Source organism: Acinonyx jubatus, chromosome B3, assembly GCF_027475565.1.
Source record: "Acinonyx jubatus isolate Ajub_Pintada_27869175 chromosome B3, VMU_Ajub_asm_v1.0, whole genome shotgun sequence".
NCBI classification, from domain to species: Eukaryota; Metazoa; Chordata; class Mammalia; order Carnivora; family Felidae; genus Acinonyx; species Acinonyx jubatus.
In genome coordinates this window covers 136,238,955-136,253,480 of record NC_069386.1, presented here as the reverse complement: position 1 = coordinate 136,253,480, position 14,526 = coordinate 136,238,955, and the positions used below count along the sequence as shown (strand labels likewise).

General features: G+C 54.6%; 1 protein-coding gene and 1 long non-coding RNA gene across 8 annotated transcripts in view; one reads left to right on the top strand and one right to left on the bottom strand.

Annotated features, from left to right (window-relative positions):
- The window catches only part of BDKRB2 (bradykinin receptor B2), a 53,250-nt gene that overhangs the window by 10,525 nt on the left and 28,199 nt on the right, over positions 1-14,526 (bottom strand). The window contains exon 3 of one of the 7 annotated variants that reach the window (XM_015069126.3): positions 8,799-12,661. The exons of 5 other annotated variants lie outside the window; for them this stretch is intronic. In XM_015069126.3, the coding sequence (XP_014924612.1) occupies positions 11,557-12,661 (1,105 nt within the window). In that variant the 3' untranslated portion in view covers positions 8,799-11,556. Of the gene's footprint in view, positions 1-8,798; positions 12,662-14,526 lie in introns of those variants that run through there. One more of the 7 variants, XM_053224911.1, reaches the window with a different exon arrangement.
- On the top strand, positions 5,275-9,363 carry LOC128316116 (uncharacterized). Its single transcript, XR_008299642.1, has 3 exons — positions 5,275-6,518; positions 7,953-8,176; positions 8,829-9,363. It is a non-coding gene; the product is annotated as an uncharacterized LOC128316116 (long non-coding RNA).

Below are 14,526 nucleotides of genomic sequence, written 5' to 3'. Positions count from 1 at the left end.
GGGACCGAAGGCCCAGCCGGCCGTCCTTCCCCTCCGTCCAAGCCTTCCTTCCGGCCGTAAGTGTTAGACAATCACGTGGCAGACACGTCTGCGACAAAGAACCCCGAACCAATCTCCTAGCTTTCTGAGTTTTGTCCTTCTGTCCATGCTTGTGCTGGATTAATATTCCAGAGCACCTGGATTTTGTCATTTCCTAGGACAACAGCCCAACCCCTTGGAATTCGGACTCCCCTGTGGTCCTGCTGTAACACGCGGAGCCACCCTCCACCCTGGGACATTTCCTGACGGGTGACTCCTGGGCTCCTAATGCCTCTGGACGCGCCTTCCTGTGAGCGTTTGCTGGAAATGCCCCCCCCCCCCCCGCCCCTCTCTTTCTGCTTAATGCGCCTCCGTCATTCAAGGCCCCTTTGGTCCTCTGTGAGCACAGGTCTGAGTGTTCATCCTTCTATTCTGCACACACGTAGGGAGCACCTGCAAGGTGCCAGGTGGCTGCTGGGTGCCAGGGGGCAGGGAGGAGGAAGCCTGGCGTCCCCCCCTCGCCCCCGGGGGCCGCTCATGTTCCATGCGTCTGGCAAGTGATCGAGCCAACATTTGCAGTCAAGTGTGCAAACACCACTATACGAGAGCCTGCAGCGTGCGGCACAGAGGGGGTGGGGACGGATGGGGCCAGGGTCTGGTGTCAAGATGCAAAATCCTACAGTTTGTAGGTTTAACAAGGCACAGATACCTGGAAAGCGACAGGGCGACGGGGGCCGGCTTGAAAGTGTCCCGTGGCCTGAGCCGACGGCCATTTAGAAGTGAGGGGCGGGGCGCCTAGGTGGCTGGGTCGGTTAAACGTCTGACGTCAGCTCAGATCATGATCTCGCGGTCCATGAGTTCGAGCCCCGCGTCGGGCTCCGTGCTGACAGCTCGGAGGCTGGAGCCTGTTTCGGATTCTGTGTCTCCCTCTCTCTCTGCCCCTCCCCTGTTCTTGCTCTGTCTCTCTGTGTCTCAAAAATAAAAATAAACGTTAAAAAAAAATTTAGAAGTAAGGGGCTCTGGGCACCAGCCACTCAGCAGAAAATAGCCCACTGGGCCAGGGGTTCCACAAACCAGTGCAAGTTTAGAAATTTGCACATAAAACGCTGCCTGAACAGTGAGACTCAGCAGGCCCTCCCTGAGGGGAGTCAGGAGAATCCCAGAGCTAATGCAGCCAGGGCCCGGGTGCAACACTTGGAAATGACCTGTGACCGGGGAGGGTCAGCCACAATCCTCTATGTTCTAAAGCCTGAGCCAGACCGGGTCACGTCTCTGCCTGAAACCCTCAGGCTCCCCTCGCAGGGACCGGAAAGCGCTGAGATCGACAGTGGCCCACCCACAAGGCTGCACAGCCCTGCTGCCTTTCTCAGTGTCCTTTTCACGCTCCCCACCCGCTCATCCACTGGCTCTCTGGCCTCTTTGCTCTGTCTCAGACGTGCCACGTCCTCTCCGCCTCAGGGCCTTTGCACTGGCCATTCCCTGTGCCCGGAGCACCCTTCCCATAGACAGCCACATCCCTCGGGTCCTCCTGGTCCCCACAAATCCCCCCTTATCAGAGAGCCCTTCCCTGAAGTAATACCTCCTCCCTTCCGCCCGCTTCATTGTTTCTCACCACCTGGCTACACTGTTTAGTTTTTACTTCCTGTGTCTCCACCAGGCAAGGTGTTTACCTCTTTTGATTAGAGTCTTACTCCGGAACTCCTACAACAGAGCCGACGTGCTCAATCAGCACGTATTTGCTGAATAAATTCATAACCCTATTTATTTATGCTGCATATCAGAATATCAATAGTTTGTCCCTATGTCAACACGCACGTCCTGAACCCCTTGGGGGCTCCAGGTCCCTTGTGGGCAATGGGAAGACGGAGGTGAACAAAGCCTTTTCCGTGTCCCCTTGTGGAGCGCGGGGTCCGTCTGAGGACAAAGACAGGCAGGCAGGTAGACAGTGACTGCACGCCTTGGAAGGCAGAATGGTAATGAAGAGCCAAGGTTACGCCCGAGTATGAAGGCCTAAAGAATTGAAGTCTTGGAAGAATTATGGCAGAGGGATATTTGAATGGGGTTTTGAGAGATGAATAGGAGTTTGGAAGGCAGGCCAGCCAAAACAAACAAACAAACAAACAAACAAACAAACAAACGCAAAAACATTATAGGTGGAAGGCCCAGCACGTGGACGTGCACAAATGTTGTTTGTGGAAGGCTTACTTGGAACTTAGGAGTCAGCCCAGGGTCAAGCCTCAGACCGCGTTTTCTCATTCCTTTTGAGGACCATTCAGCCCCTGCCCTGGGGTCCGCTGTGTGCAGATTTGCCCCCAAAGGCTGTTGTTTTGGTGCAGCAAAGAGCACGAAACGGTTTCAGATCGGAGTGAGTTCTCTGAGAGCGCAGATACTCCCCTGGCACTGGGGGAGATGGGGCGAGGGTGGGAAGAGAGCCGGGGACCCTGCGGGGAAGTCCCGGGAAAGCTCAGACCCTCAGTTTCTTCATCTGGCAGCGAAGGTGCCCTGCCTGCTCTGACAGCTGTTGCGGAGATCAAATAAATCCACGGAAAATGTCACTCTTTCATCATATGGACGTTCACAGGATGAGATGAATTATGGGTACGTATGTTCCCAGTTTTATGACCTTCCTCTGTGGAATCTGGCAGAAACCGCCCATATGGAAAGCCTGTTGCCTCATCTTTCAATCAGCCCACGGGCCTAAATGGCCTACGCGTCCGGCGAGAAATGGGGGCGTGAAATCAAGTTCGTTTCCCACAGAAACCAGTAGTGCTCGTATGTCTTTTGCGGGGATGGGATTGATGCTGTGAGCGTGTATCTCTAACACAAGAAACCAGGCCGTGCCCTGTGATCAGAAATGTTTCTACGACCTGGGCGCAGGAGAAATGACACGCTGAAGACAACGTGCACCTTCCCTTGAAGACTTGGGGTCATCCTTGGCTGTCCCAGCCCTCATGGTGGCTACAGATATGTAACAGAGACAGATACGTCGACGATACACGTGAAATACTTGAATGGGGTTCTCCACTGGGCATTCGGAGAAGATGCCTCAGAAGAGAGCTAACGTTTCAGAGTTTGTTGGCATAGATGTGTCTCAGGCAGGGCTCTCCAGAGAAACCAAACCAATAGGATATTTACCTATTCCTATCTATCTATCTATCTATCTATCTATCTATCATCTATCTATCTATCATCTATCTATCATCTATCTACCTGTCTATCTTTCTATCTATCTGTCTATCATCTATCTATCTACCTGTCTATGGATCATCTATCTTCTTCATCATCATCATCTATCTGTCAATCAAGATATTTATTCCAAGATTAGTTCATGTGACTACAGGGGCTGGCTATGTCAAAATCCATAGGGCAGAGCAGAGGACTAGAAACTCAGGGAGGAGTTCATGCAGCAGTTTTGAGGCAGAATTTCTTCTCTGGAAATCTTAGTTGTTGTTCTTAAGGCTTTCAACTGCTTGGATGAGGTCCACCACATTATTGAGGGTAATCTCCTTTACTTAAAGTAAGGGATGTTCACCACATCTACAAAAGACCTTTGCAGCAACCCCAGATTCCTGTGTGATTAAAGAACCGGGTGCTGGAGCCCAGCCAAGCTGACACGTAAGACTCACCATCACAGATGGCATTTAGAACCATGATCCTGGCTGGGATTAGCAAGGTGGCCCACGCAGAGAGAAGACAAGAAGGCTTACGGTTGAAGCCTGAGGAGTGCCGACATTTACATTTTAGGTGGAGAAGGAGGTGCTGGGCAAGGAGAACAGGAAGAGCAGCCAGTGGAAAACAGATTCCGTGCCGATCAAGTCTGGGAGACCTGGGGTTAGACCAGGCTTAGAGAAGCATGCCTCCTTGCAGGACTTCTCAGGGCCTTTAATACGCTTTTGAGCATTGTGAAGCCTCGCGAGGAAGGTGTCGCGGTTGCAGTTCTGAGACTTAACAGACCAATCAGGAGCCAGGTTTTGGTTTTGCTTTTGGTTGTTGTTGTCGTCGTCGTTATTTTGTTTTCACTTTGTTTTGTTTCGTTTTTTTGGGGGAAAATCTTCCAAAGTAAACAGTGGCACCACAATAGCTTACAGAGTAGAAGGTGAGCCCTATGGCTCTAGGAGAAAATGATTTTAGAACTGAATTGAAGAGAAAGAATTCGGGCGGTTAATGGGGTGGGGGCACCCAGGAGAGACGACCAGTTCTCACCGTGAGAGGGTCTGTTCTTCCCCATGGAGCACGAGGACAGGGGTCAGACTGCCCCGAAAGGCCATCCAGCAGTCGGGATGCCAAGGTCCCACTGCTTTGTCTTCCTCCCAGTGGACAGGTACTTTGGGGGAAAAATCTGACTTGCAAGCAAGGCCCCGGTCCTCAGGTCTGATCTGGAATTCGGGGCGGGCGTGTCTGGGCCGCAGAGCCACCTGCCAGGGAGGGTTCGGATCCTAGCTCCATCACTGAGGAGCTGGGTGACCTCGGACCTGTTTCTGCGCCGCCTCCGGAAGCCTTGGTTTCTTGGTCTGTGAAGCGGGCCCCTTCTCAGCGTTTGGGGATCAGGTGAGACGCTGTGGTGACGCAGCCAGCGGGAGCTGTCCTGGGTTATTGCTTTGTTCTTGCACAAGAAGGGTTATGTAAGCTGTCCTCTGTCTTGGCCGGGACCCCAGAGAGGAAACAGACAGACAGGGCTGGCCCTCGGTGTGGGCCTCGGAAGTTGACTCAGCGTGGACGGGGTGTCCGGGGAAGCTTCAGAACCCTGTCTTGGTTCATCTTGTGGGGTTGTCCCTAAACAACCTTCCACCAAGTCGGAAGCCGGAGCCAGGCCCTGTGGCCTCTTCTTAGCCTGGTCTGGGAGGCCCTGAATCAGCCTGGCTTTGGGGCTTGGGGAAGGAAGAGGGCAACAGGGCAGCCCCGGTCCTGGGCCAGCAGCCTGGGGACTGGGGTATTTAATAAACCCGGCTCTAGCAGGTCTGTGGTTCGTACACTCTGGGGGGCCTGGGTTTGCCCCTAACATCCTACATGACCTTGTGAAAGGCCTGGGGATCCTCCTTTGGAAACACTCCCTCGAGCTCTGTCAGATGCTCTATCCTGCTCTTTCTTTTTTTTTTTTTTTTAATTAATTTTTTTTTCAACGTTTATTTATTTTTGGGACAGAGAGAGACAGAGCATGAACGGGGGAGGGGCAGAGAGAGAGGGAGACACAGAATCGGAAACAGTATCCTGCTCTTTCTTAGGGACACTTCTGTCACCAGCTGGCATCCCCAGCCCTCAGGAGACCTCAAGGAAGCTTCTGGTTGACTCCTGCATTGCTGGGGGGAAAGGGGTCTGTGTGGACCCCGGTGGGCAGGCTCAAAGGTGAGTGAGCACGTCCTCAGAACGATTACAGCGCCTCTGGCCGCCTCCCGGGGCTGCCAGAGCCAAGTGCCACAGACAGGCTGGCTTCGAGCAACGGAAATTTAGTCTCTCACAGGTCAGGAGGCCAGAAGTCCAAGATCGAGGTGTCGGCAAGTTGGGGCCCTCCTGAAGGCTCTGAGGAATAATGTCTTCTATGTTTCTTGGCTTCTTGGCGGTTCTGGGGAATCTTTGACATTCCTTGGCTTGTGGGACCGTCACTCTGATCTCTGACTACATCTCCTTGTGGCCTCTGTGTCTCTCCTCCTCCTATGAGGACCCCAGTCCTTGGACATGGGGCCCACCATAATCCGGTACGACTTCCTCCTACCTTAATGACCTCTGTGAAAACCCTATTCCCAAATAAGATCCTGTTCTGAGGTCCCATGTGGACATGAACTTGAGGGGGGAACGGAATACTATTTAACCCATGAGAGTGCTTTGATCTCTGTTATTCTTCACAGCACCTGGATTCTCATTGTATAGGCGAGAGAACAGAAACTCAGAGAACCTGACTGGCTTTGCCCGAATTCCCAGAGTCAGGAAAGACAGAGCTGGCATGTGAACCAGGACCCTGGCTCCAAGCCCAGGGCAGTCGCTGTCACATTGGTGCTGCCCTCTACAGTGTATAGAGCCCTCCTTCCAGAGTCATTAGCTCTGGGTAAGACAGTCACACTTAGGGTGTTAGCTGCCTAGTTTCCAGATGAGGAAACTGAGGCCAAAGGCCGTTGGAGGGGGGTGAGGGGTTGGCCAAGATCACACAGCGAGTAGGTGGCGTGGTGGGGCCTCAAGGCCTGGCCTCCAAATTTCTCCACCTACAATGAAATGTTACCTCTCAGCGTCGGGCACATGAAGGGAACCAGACACAAAAGGCACGTGGTGTTATGATTCCATCCGAACGAAATGTTCAGAAGAGGCAAGTCTGGAGATGGGAAGGTTAGTGGCTCCCGGAGGTGGGGGGAGGCAATGCTGGGGGATTTCATGCTGGGGTGATGAGCATGTTCTGGAACTAGAGAACAGTGACCACACAGCTCTGGGGGTAAGTGGAACCCACTGGAATGGGTGAGCTGTCTGGCTCGTGAGTCATATCTCGATAAAGCTGCTACGGAGAACATCTCAGGGTAAGGTGTCAGCCTCCAGCCCCTGGTGTGTGTGGGGGGGAGGGGCGGGTGGATTCTGTAGGAGGTAAATACTCTTGAGGCCTACAAGATTCAGACTCTGTTAGGGCAGAAACAGCCCCAGTGCGGGCTCAGAAGCTGTTCCTGCAGGAAGGCACCTTGAGGCCTTTCTCGGTGACCAGATTCGTAACCCCCCCCGCCCCGGGGAAGTCACAAGCACCCCTCCTGAAGAGCAGTGGGGTCTTAGCAAGTTACTTCCCTCTCTGGGCCTCAGTTTCCCCATCATGAACTGGCGGTAACGCAGGTGCCCACCTCCTTGAGGGGTCACGAGGGTCTGAAAAAAGGTCAGCGGAGTGTGAGACATTATCATGGGGCCATTTGACCTCAGCCAAAAAACAACAAACAAGCCATCAGGCTTCCAGCAATTTCCACTGCTGAATCGTGACCTCCTCGCCTCGTCCCTGTCCACACACCCCCCCCCCCCCCCCCCCCCACTGCTCCCAATCCTCCAGGGTTTCGCGAGAGGTCAGAAGGTGTGGTTCTGCCATGGGCTCAGGGGCTAAGAGCAAGGAGAGAGGGGACCACACTGCCGGTGGCTGCGGATCGAGACTTTGCTTTCCAAATCATGAAGACTGCACCAGGGACTTCAGAGATCGACGACGGCCCTCATGGCTAGCATTCAGTCCCACCAGGTCGCTGGCATTCAGCTTGCACCGCGACCCCACCTCCTCACCCACTCGGCCAGGGCAGGCTCAGGGGCCCACTGGTGGGCTTGCGGGGGGCCGTGGAGGGTCGGGAAGGCAGGGGCCGCTCATGTTGCTGGGCTGACTGGGGGCAGGTGGGAGGGCGGCTTTCCCAGCCCATTTCCACCTGCCGAAAGCCCAGTTCACACTTCCAGCCAAGTGGCTGGCTCCCCTCTGGGCTGCAGACATCCTAGAGTCATGCTTACCCTGAGACCAAAGTCCCTTAGAGGAGTGAGCTCCCTCGGGCAGTGGTGGGCAACTTTTTCCGAGCTCAGAGCTGCTGGGGAGGGAAGGGTGCAGGCCGAGTGGGAGGCACGAGCACTGGAAGGAGCACGGAAAATCTGTCGGACTCTATCCAGTTGTGGACACCAGGGCCAGAGGGCAGAGAACGAGCCAGGAAGTGGAGAGAGGGAAAGATACAAGGCAGGGGCTGGCTCATGATAGGTCTTACGAGCCACGTTATGGATGTAGAACTTTATCCCGGGTGCCGGGACACGTTTGCATGATTTCCTGTTAGAGAGCATGGTCCTCGCCCTCACCATCGTCTTCATCACAGCTGTCATCACCATCATCATCACCATCGTGGCCGCTCACACGTGTCGAGCGTGTACCAGGCACCGGGCTAGAGGCTCTTCTGCGCAAATCCTGTCAACAGCTCTGTAAGGCAGATGCCCTCATTCGCCCCCTTTTACAGATGAGAAAACGTAGGCTCCGAAAGGATCGGTGAGATGCTCCAGACCACACGACAAATAGGAGCCCCGGCCAGAACCGGGACTGGAATCCAACCCAGGTCTGCCTCATCCCAAGCCTCGGCTCCTAAACGCTGCTCTTTCGGGGTATAGCCCCTCTACGGTTGTATTTGTGTGAAGACACGTCATTGGATACAGAGTGAAGGATAAGAGCTGGCAGGTGGTCAAGGTCAGTATCAGAGACGGCAAGAGCGGTGAGAGGATGCTCAGCCATAGAGAAGCAGATAGGTCCCGGAAACACGTGGGTGGAATCTGAAAGAGGTGCTGATCCGGTAGGTGGGAGGGATGGGGGAGAGGGTGTATTGACCAATGGCCCCCAGGTTTCTGGTACGGGTGCGTGGAGGTGTAGATCGAGTAATGCCACTTCTGTAGAGACAGAATAGAAGTGTTCTTTAATGAACGAGTGAATGAATGAATACGTGAGTAATGAGGAGGTCCCCTAAATGAAGTGGGTAATGAGTTCCCCATCGCTGGGATTATGCAAGCAATGGCTACACAACTGTTTGTTTAATCTAGACATTGTAGAAGACACTCCTGCTTGGAAGAGGAGGTGAGAGGGAAGGTCCTCAGTAAATATATATTGCATGCATGAGTGATTGAACTTGCTGCCACCCCTCTGATTCTAGGGCCTCATGGGGGCTCGCTGGCACCTGGTGGGAGCTTGATGAGTTACCACTGTAGGAATGGAGGACGGGGGAGACTATCAAACCCTATTCAATTTTCTTACATTTCTACTTCGGTATATTTTAGAGCCTGCAGTTTAATACATATTAATGAGTTTACACATTGGGTATGCATAATCAAAATTCTTTTACTTATAGGGATACACAATCACAAGAGCTTAGACACCGCTGTTCTGCAGGACAGAAGCCCTAAAGTGGGCTGAGCGGAAATAATGGCCTTCTCGCTGCCTCTTGATTGCAGTGTCCTCACAAAACTAAGGTTTTCGGGAACCGTGACATGAAAAACCTCTGCAAAAACTACTGCAAAAAAACTCCTCGACCGTTTATTAAGTTGTATGGAAAAGACACATGTTTACACACTTCATCCATTTCTCATTGTTTGTGAATTGCTCCCTCCTTACAATGTAACAGCTCTCTGGGTCTTTCACAGGACAATGTTCTTTATCACAGTGTTAAAACAACCCACTGGGCGGCTGCCCTCCTGCAGACTGATGGCTCCTCAGGCCACGGGAGGACCCCTAAGTGACCATTAGGTGTCCAGAGCTAAATGACCATTAGGTGCCCATCACACACCCGCTGATGGATGAGTGCTACACATTTGCGAAGCACAGCCTCCTTTTTATTCCACTCACAGTCTGCGCGTGGTTTAACTCCGTTAAAATGTTAAACCCTTCCTACTTCTTCAACCGTTTTCTTTCTCCAGCTACGAGTGTGTGTGTTTATTGGGGCAGAGGGGTGTGCGTGGCAGGGGCACAAAGGCTGGGCATCTTTTCTGACTCCTTTTGCTTTAAAATCTAGAGCTGGTTTGATGAGGATTTACGGGCTGTTTGCCATCCAAGATTTCCTGGTCTTTGGGGTTTCCATCTTCTCCGGAGAGGGCTTGCTAACAAGTATCCAATTACTTTGAGTGAATGAATGCTGTCCTGGTGTCGCTTGCCTTACCATCCTGGTAGCTCCTGAGCTCCACTGCTACTGAGCTGGCCCTCCCCGCCTTGGTTCTCCTCCACATGGCGTTGCAGCGTTGGAGCCCGGGAGGTGCGTTCTCCTTACTCCCCACGGTGCCTGCCGGCCACAGCAGGCCGATTGGGAGCCGCGTAGAAAAAAAGAAATGAATCCTCCCTGGAGCACCGGGGGCTTGGCGATAGGACTGTCTCTTAAGCCTCTGGCCAAGGATGCTGGTCCAGCTTCCGGTGGCCTTACTCCTGGGACCCGCCCCGCCCCGCCCATCACCCCGCCCACCGCTGCCCCATCCAACCACTGCCGGCCCCGCCCAGCGAAGGCGGAGCCACAGCCTCTCCGCAGCGCCGGCTGGAGGCCCCTGGGGGAGGGCGTTCTCCCTTCTGGGTTCGTCGTGTGGGGCCCCAGGGCTTCCTCTTGGTCACGTAGACCAGGCAGCCACGCCGTGACTCAGACCCAGCTGGCCCAAATGAGGCGCTCAGCCCTGTAGGGGAGCTTGGTCCCAGGATCAGCGCTATGGGGTCCGTGACCCTCGTGCCAAATCATTGGGCTGCTGTCCTCGGGTGGCAATTGGTTGGTGCCCTCGGTTGCTGAGACCGGGACAACGGTGGACGGGCTGGACTCCGCCTGAGTACTGCCCACCCCCGGTCTGAGCATGAGTCCCCGGCAAGTTCACTCAGACATCTCTCGCGGGCATCACAAATCAAACATTGAAGGGGTGGCGTCTCCGCAGAACGCTCGCGTGTGTATGTATGTGTGGGGGGCGGGCGGGCAGCGTTACGGGAAGGTGGAAGGCAGGTAACGTTGTTGCGCACCTGCTATGAGGCCAACCCTGAGACGTGCTTTATTTACAGCACCGTTAGCTACAATACCGGCCCTCCTCTAAAGAGCTATTGTAAAACCCGAGTCCGTTTCTTGATAATAAATTTATTTCCATACTGTGTGCCTAATAAAGCCTCACATTTATATAGCACCCTTCCTTTTTCCCAAGCACTTTCGTGCCTGTTAACGTCTTTCAGTCCTCCCAACAAGCTGATGTCACAGAGGACGAAACAGACAGGGATTAAGTGACGTGCCACTAATTATCAGCAGAACTGGGGCGTCAGGCTCCTCCTCAGTCCTCTCCTCTGCACCAGCCAGGGTGCCTCCACCACGTCGCAGAACAGCCTTCTGGTCGTTGGAAGCAGTCATCCCTGTTCGAGTTTGCGAGTTTCTCGGAGACAGAGATTATACTTTGCTTTTTTCTTCCCTCTTGCCCGCGGTGCTCAGTACTTGCCTACACAGCAAGTGCTTAGATAAGTGCTAAGTGCTCATCGAGTTCTTGTTTGGCACAGACCATCTTGCCCATGGGCAGGGGGAGTGATGGGATCCTGGTCTCCGGGTTCTTACCAGGGATCCCTCAGAGTTCAACCTTCACTGATCGGAGAAATCATCCTCCAGAGTCCCAGCTGAGAGGATTTAAGAGACTGAAGGCAAAACTCCAGCCAGGCCCCCCGCCTGTGGACCCAGCCGTGGCCTCAAAGCTGGGGTGGCGGTTGTCCCGGAGATGTGATCTGGCACGCTGGGGCAGGCTGGGACACCATGTGGGAGGGACACTCAGTCACTCCTGTCCCTGTCCCCAGGCCCCCTCCACTCCTGGGAAGAAGCAGACTGGCCCACGGGTGGCAGCAAATGGGAACAATAAAACCGTCATGTTTATGGAGCCCTTGGCTCTGGGCATGAGGTCACCCCATCCTCACGGCCTCGCCCGCTGCATCTTGGGCAGGGCGGGAATGAAGCGCCTGTGTTTGGCCGGAGACGTCGACTTACTGCCCAAGGTCGCATGCCTTCCGTTCCTGCTCAGGCACATCCTGAGGGGCAGCTGTAAGCGCACCCTCACCCACGTGAACCGTAGTCCTCGGGGCGGCCCTCACTGGCTGTTCCCCACCCACTCGGGCAGTCTGTGAATCTGGCGTTCCACCGAGATGGAGGTCCGTAGCGTGCCCATGGAGTTCTCCGTCTTGGTGGACTCCGACACGCAGCCCCCTTTCTGGCACAGTCCCCGGAACACCTCCCGTGACTTCTTGCGGAAGCGCTTGCCCACGATCACATACACCAGCGGGTTGAGGCAGCTGTTGCTGTAGGCCATGTAGGACGCGATCTGCGTGAAGACGTCGACGATGTGCTCATCCCAGCAGCCGGACAGGATGTTGAGGCGCAGCAGCGTGTCCAGGAAGGTGCTGACCTGGAAAGGCAGCCAGCAGGTGACAAACAGCAGCAGCACGGCCAGGACCAGCACCGTGGCCTTCCTCTCCGTCTGGATCTCCTTGAACTTCTGCATCTCGTTGTTGCGCAGCACCTTCATGATCTGCACCGTGCAGAAGGTGATGACGACCAGGGGCAACAGGAAGCCCACGGAGTTCAGGAGCACGTTGGTGAACACCTCCCAGGTGCGCGACGGGTAGACGATGATGCAGGCCGTGACGTTGTAGCCCTCGGCCGCGTACTCCTTCATGGTCCGGAAGGCCAGCATGGGCGAACTCAGGAGCAGCGTGCACCCCCAGATCACCAGGCTGTAGAGTTTGGCCCAGCGCACCCCGCGCATCCGGCCCATGGACATGGTTTTCACCAGGGCCAGGTAGCGGTCGATGCTCACCAGCATCAGGAAGCAGATGCTGCTGTACAGATTCATGTAGAGCATGGTGTTCACCACGCGGCAGAGGACCTCCCCAAAAAGCCAGTCGAAGTTGTGGGCGATGGTGATGGCCCAGAAGGGCAGCCCGCAGGCCAGGATCAGGTCCGCCGCGGCCAGGTTCCCCAGGTAGATCTCGGCCACCGTGCAGCTGCTCTTGTGCAGGCAGAAGACGCCGAGGACGAAGATGTTCTCGAGGGCCGCCAGCACGAACAGGACCCAGAGGAAGGGAGCCTGGATGGCGTTGAGCCAGCTCCACCACTCGGTATAGACGCAGCCCTGGGGCGACGTCCCGTTGAGAGTGGACTCAAGCACCTGCGAGGTGATGTTGAGCATTTCGACGCTGAAAGAAAAGCGCAAAAGAGGCTGTTACACCTCAAGGTCACAAGAAGGAGGAGAGACAACTGACGCAGAAGGAGGGGGACTCAGCAAGCAGCTTCCAGAAGCGAGGTCGGGAGGGCCGCTCAGGCCCTTTCTGCCGCGTGCTCAGAGACCGGGGTGCCCCGGACTCCCTGGGGTCTTTCAGAGGGACCCCGTCTCCTTGGGCTGAGCCGAGAGCTCGTGTTCTTTGCCTGGCAGCTCCATCAGGATGTTTCCTTGGACGGTGTCCACCCGCGGCACCAACAGTCAGTCTTGGGCCCTGGGCCTCCTCGAAGCTTCCGTGATGGCAGGATGCAAAACACATTCCTTCCTTATCGCGTGGGCCCCTCCCAAGGGAGCTGGGCATCTTTCAGCCTCTCGTGGCCTGGTCACGGTGAGTAATTTATTAGAGGAGAAAGATGATATCATGCCAGACAGTGATATTCCAACCTGCCTCCGAGACCACGGCCCATCTGCCCACACCCTGTCTCCTTCTGGCAGAAGGCAGCGCTGTGCTTCCAGAACCTCCATCAGCCAAGTGTTGACGACAGTCCGAGGTCACGTGATGGCAAGGGAAGGCAGGGGCTTTGGAACCAGACAGTTCATATCTCGGCGCGTTCATTGTCTGTGTGACCTTGGGTAAGTTAATTGGCCTCTCTGAACCTCAGTGACCTACCTTGTAAAATGGGAATAACAGAATCTACTTCTCAGGGCTGCGGTGGGAATCCAAGACAGTGGGCAAAAAGCTGTGCTCTTGCTTCAACAAGCACGAATAATTATTGACTTTTCGTGAACTTATGAAAACAACCGGCACCACTGTTTTCAGGTTCTTGCTCCTGTATTAGCGACTGTATCATTAACTCACTTCTTTCTCTTCCACTCTTGGGTGCGACTCAGACCATGGGGCGGTTCATTTTCTGGAAGTGGCACTGTTCAGGCTACTTCCTCTTTACCCTCTGCCAAGAGGCACGGGGGTTGGACAGCTCCCTAACTGTGTGGTCTTAGGCAAATTGCTTGACCTGCCCGAGCTTCCATTGTGTTTCCTTTGGAGTAAAACACTGCTCTCTTCTTGACTGGCTTTGTATGGCTGTTGCAAGGTCCAACTCAAAGCGTGGGCGTGAAGACACATTGAAAGCGGAGAGTACAACCAGAGGGCAAGACTGAGTAGATGTTTCCCTAGTGCCCAGGGCAGGGAGAGCCAGGGAAGGTGGTGGGAGGGGAGCTCTTCCTGGGTGGGTGAGTCCTTCCGGGGCAGGCTCATTGGCTGGGAGGTGGGGGGTGGTGGGTTGAGCCACAGCTAAGGGAAAGAATCTGCTGTTCACCGGTGGGATTGCCTAGGAAAAGCCCCTCTGCTTCCGGGACCAGCTGGCTGGCTTTGAGCGGCCAGACTGGGCACCTGTGACTAACTCATTCCTCAGTGCAATTGTTATTTATGTATTTATGTATGTATGTACGTATGTATGTATTCATTTATTTAATTTTTTAAAACACTTGTCTTTTTTTTTAATGTTTTATTTATTTTTGAAAGAGAAAGAGAGAGAGAGAGACAGACAGACAGAGTACCAGTGGGGGAGGGGCAGAGAGAGAGGGAGACACAGCATCCCAAGCAGGCTCCAGGCTCTGAGCTGTCAGCACAGAGCCCGACGTAGGGCTCGAACTCTCGAACTATGAGAACGTGACCTGAGCCGAAGTCGGACGCTCAACCAGCTGAGCCACTCTGGCGCCCCTGCAATGGTCCTTTCAATGTGCTTTGAGCATCTTCTCTGTGCTGAGCTCCACCCTGGCTGTAGGGACCCAGAGGTGAGTGCCACGTGTCCCCCACGCCCTGCCAAAGCTCCTGGCAACTGT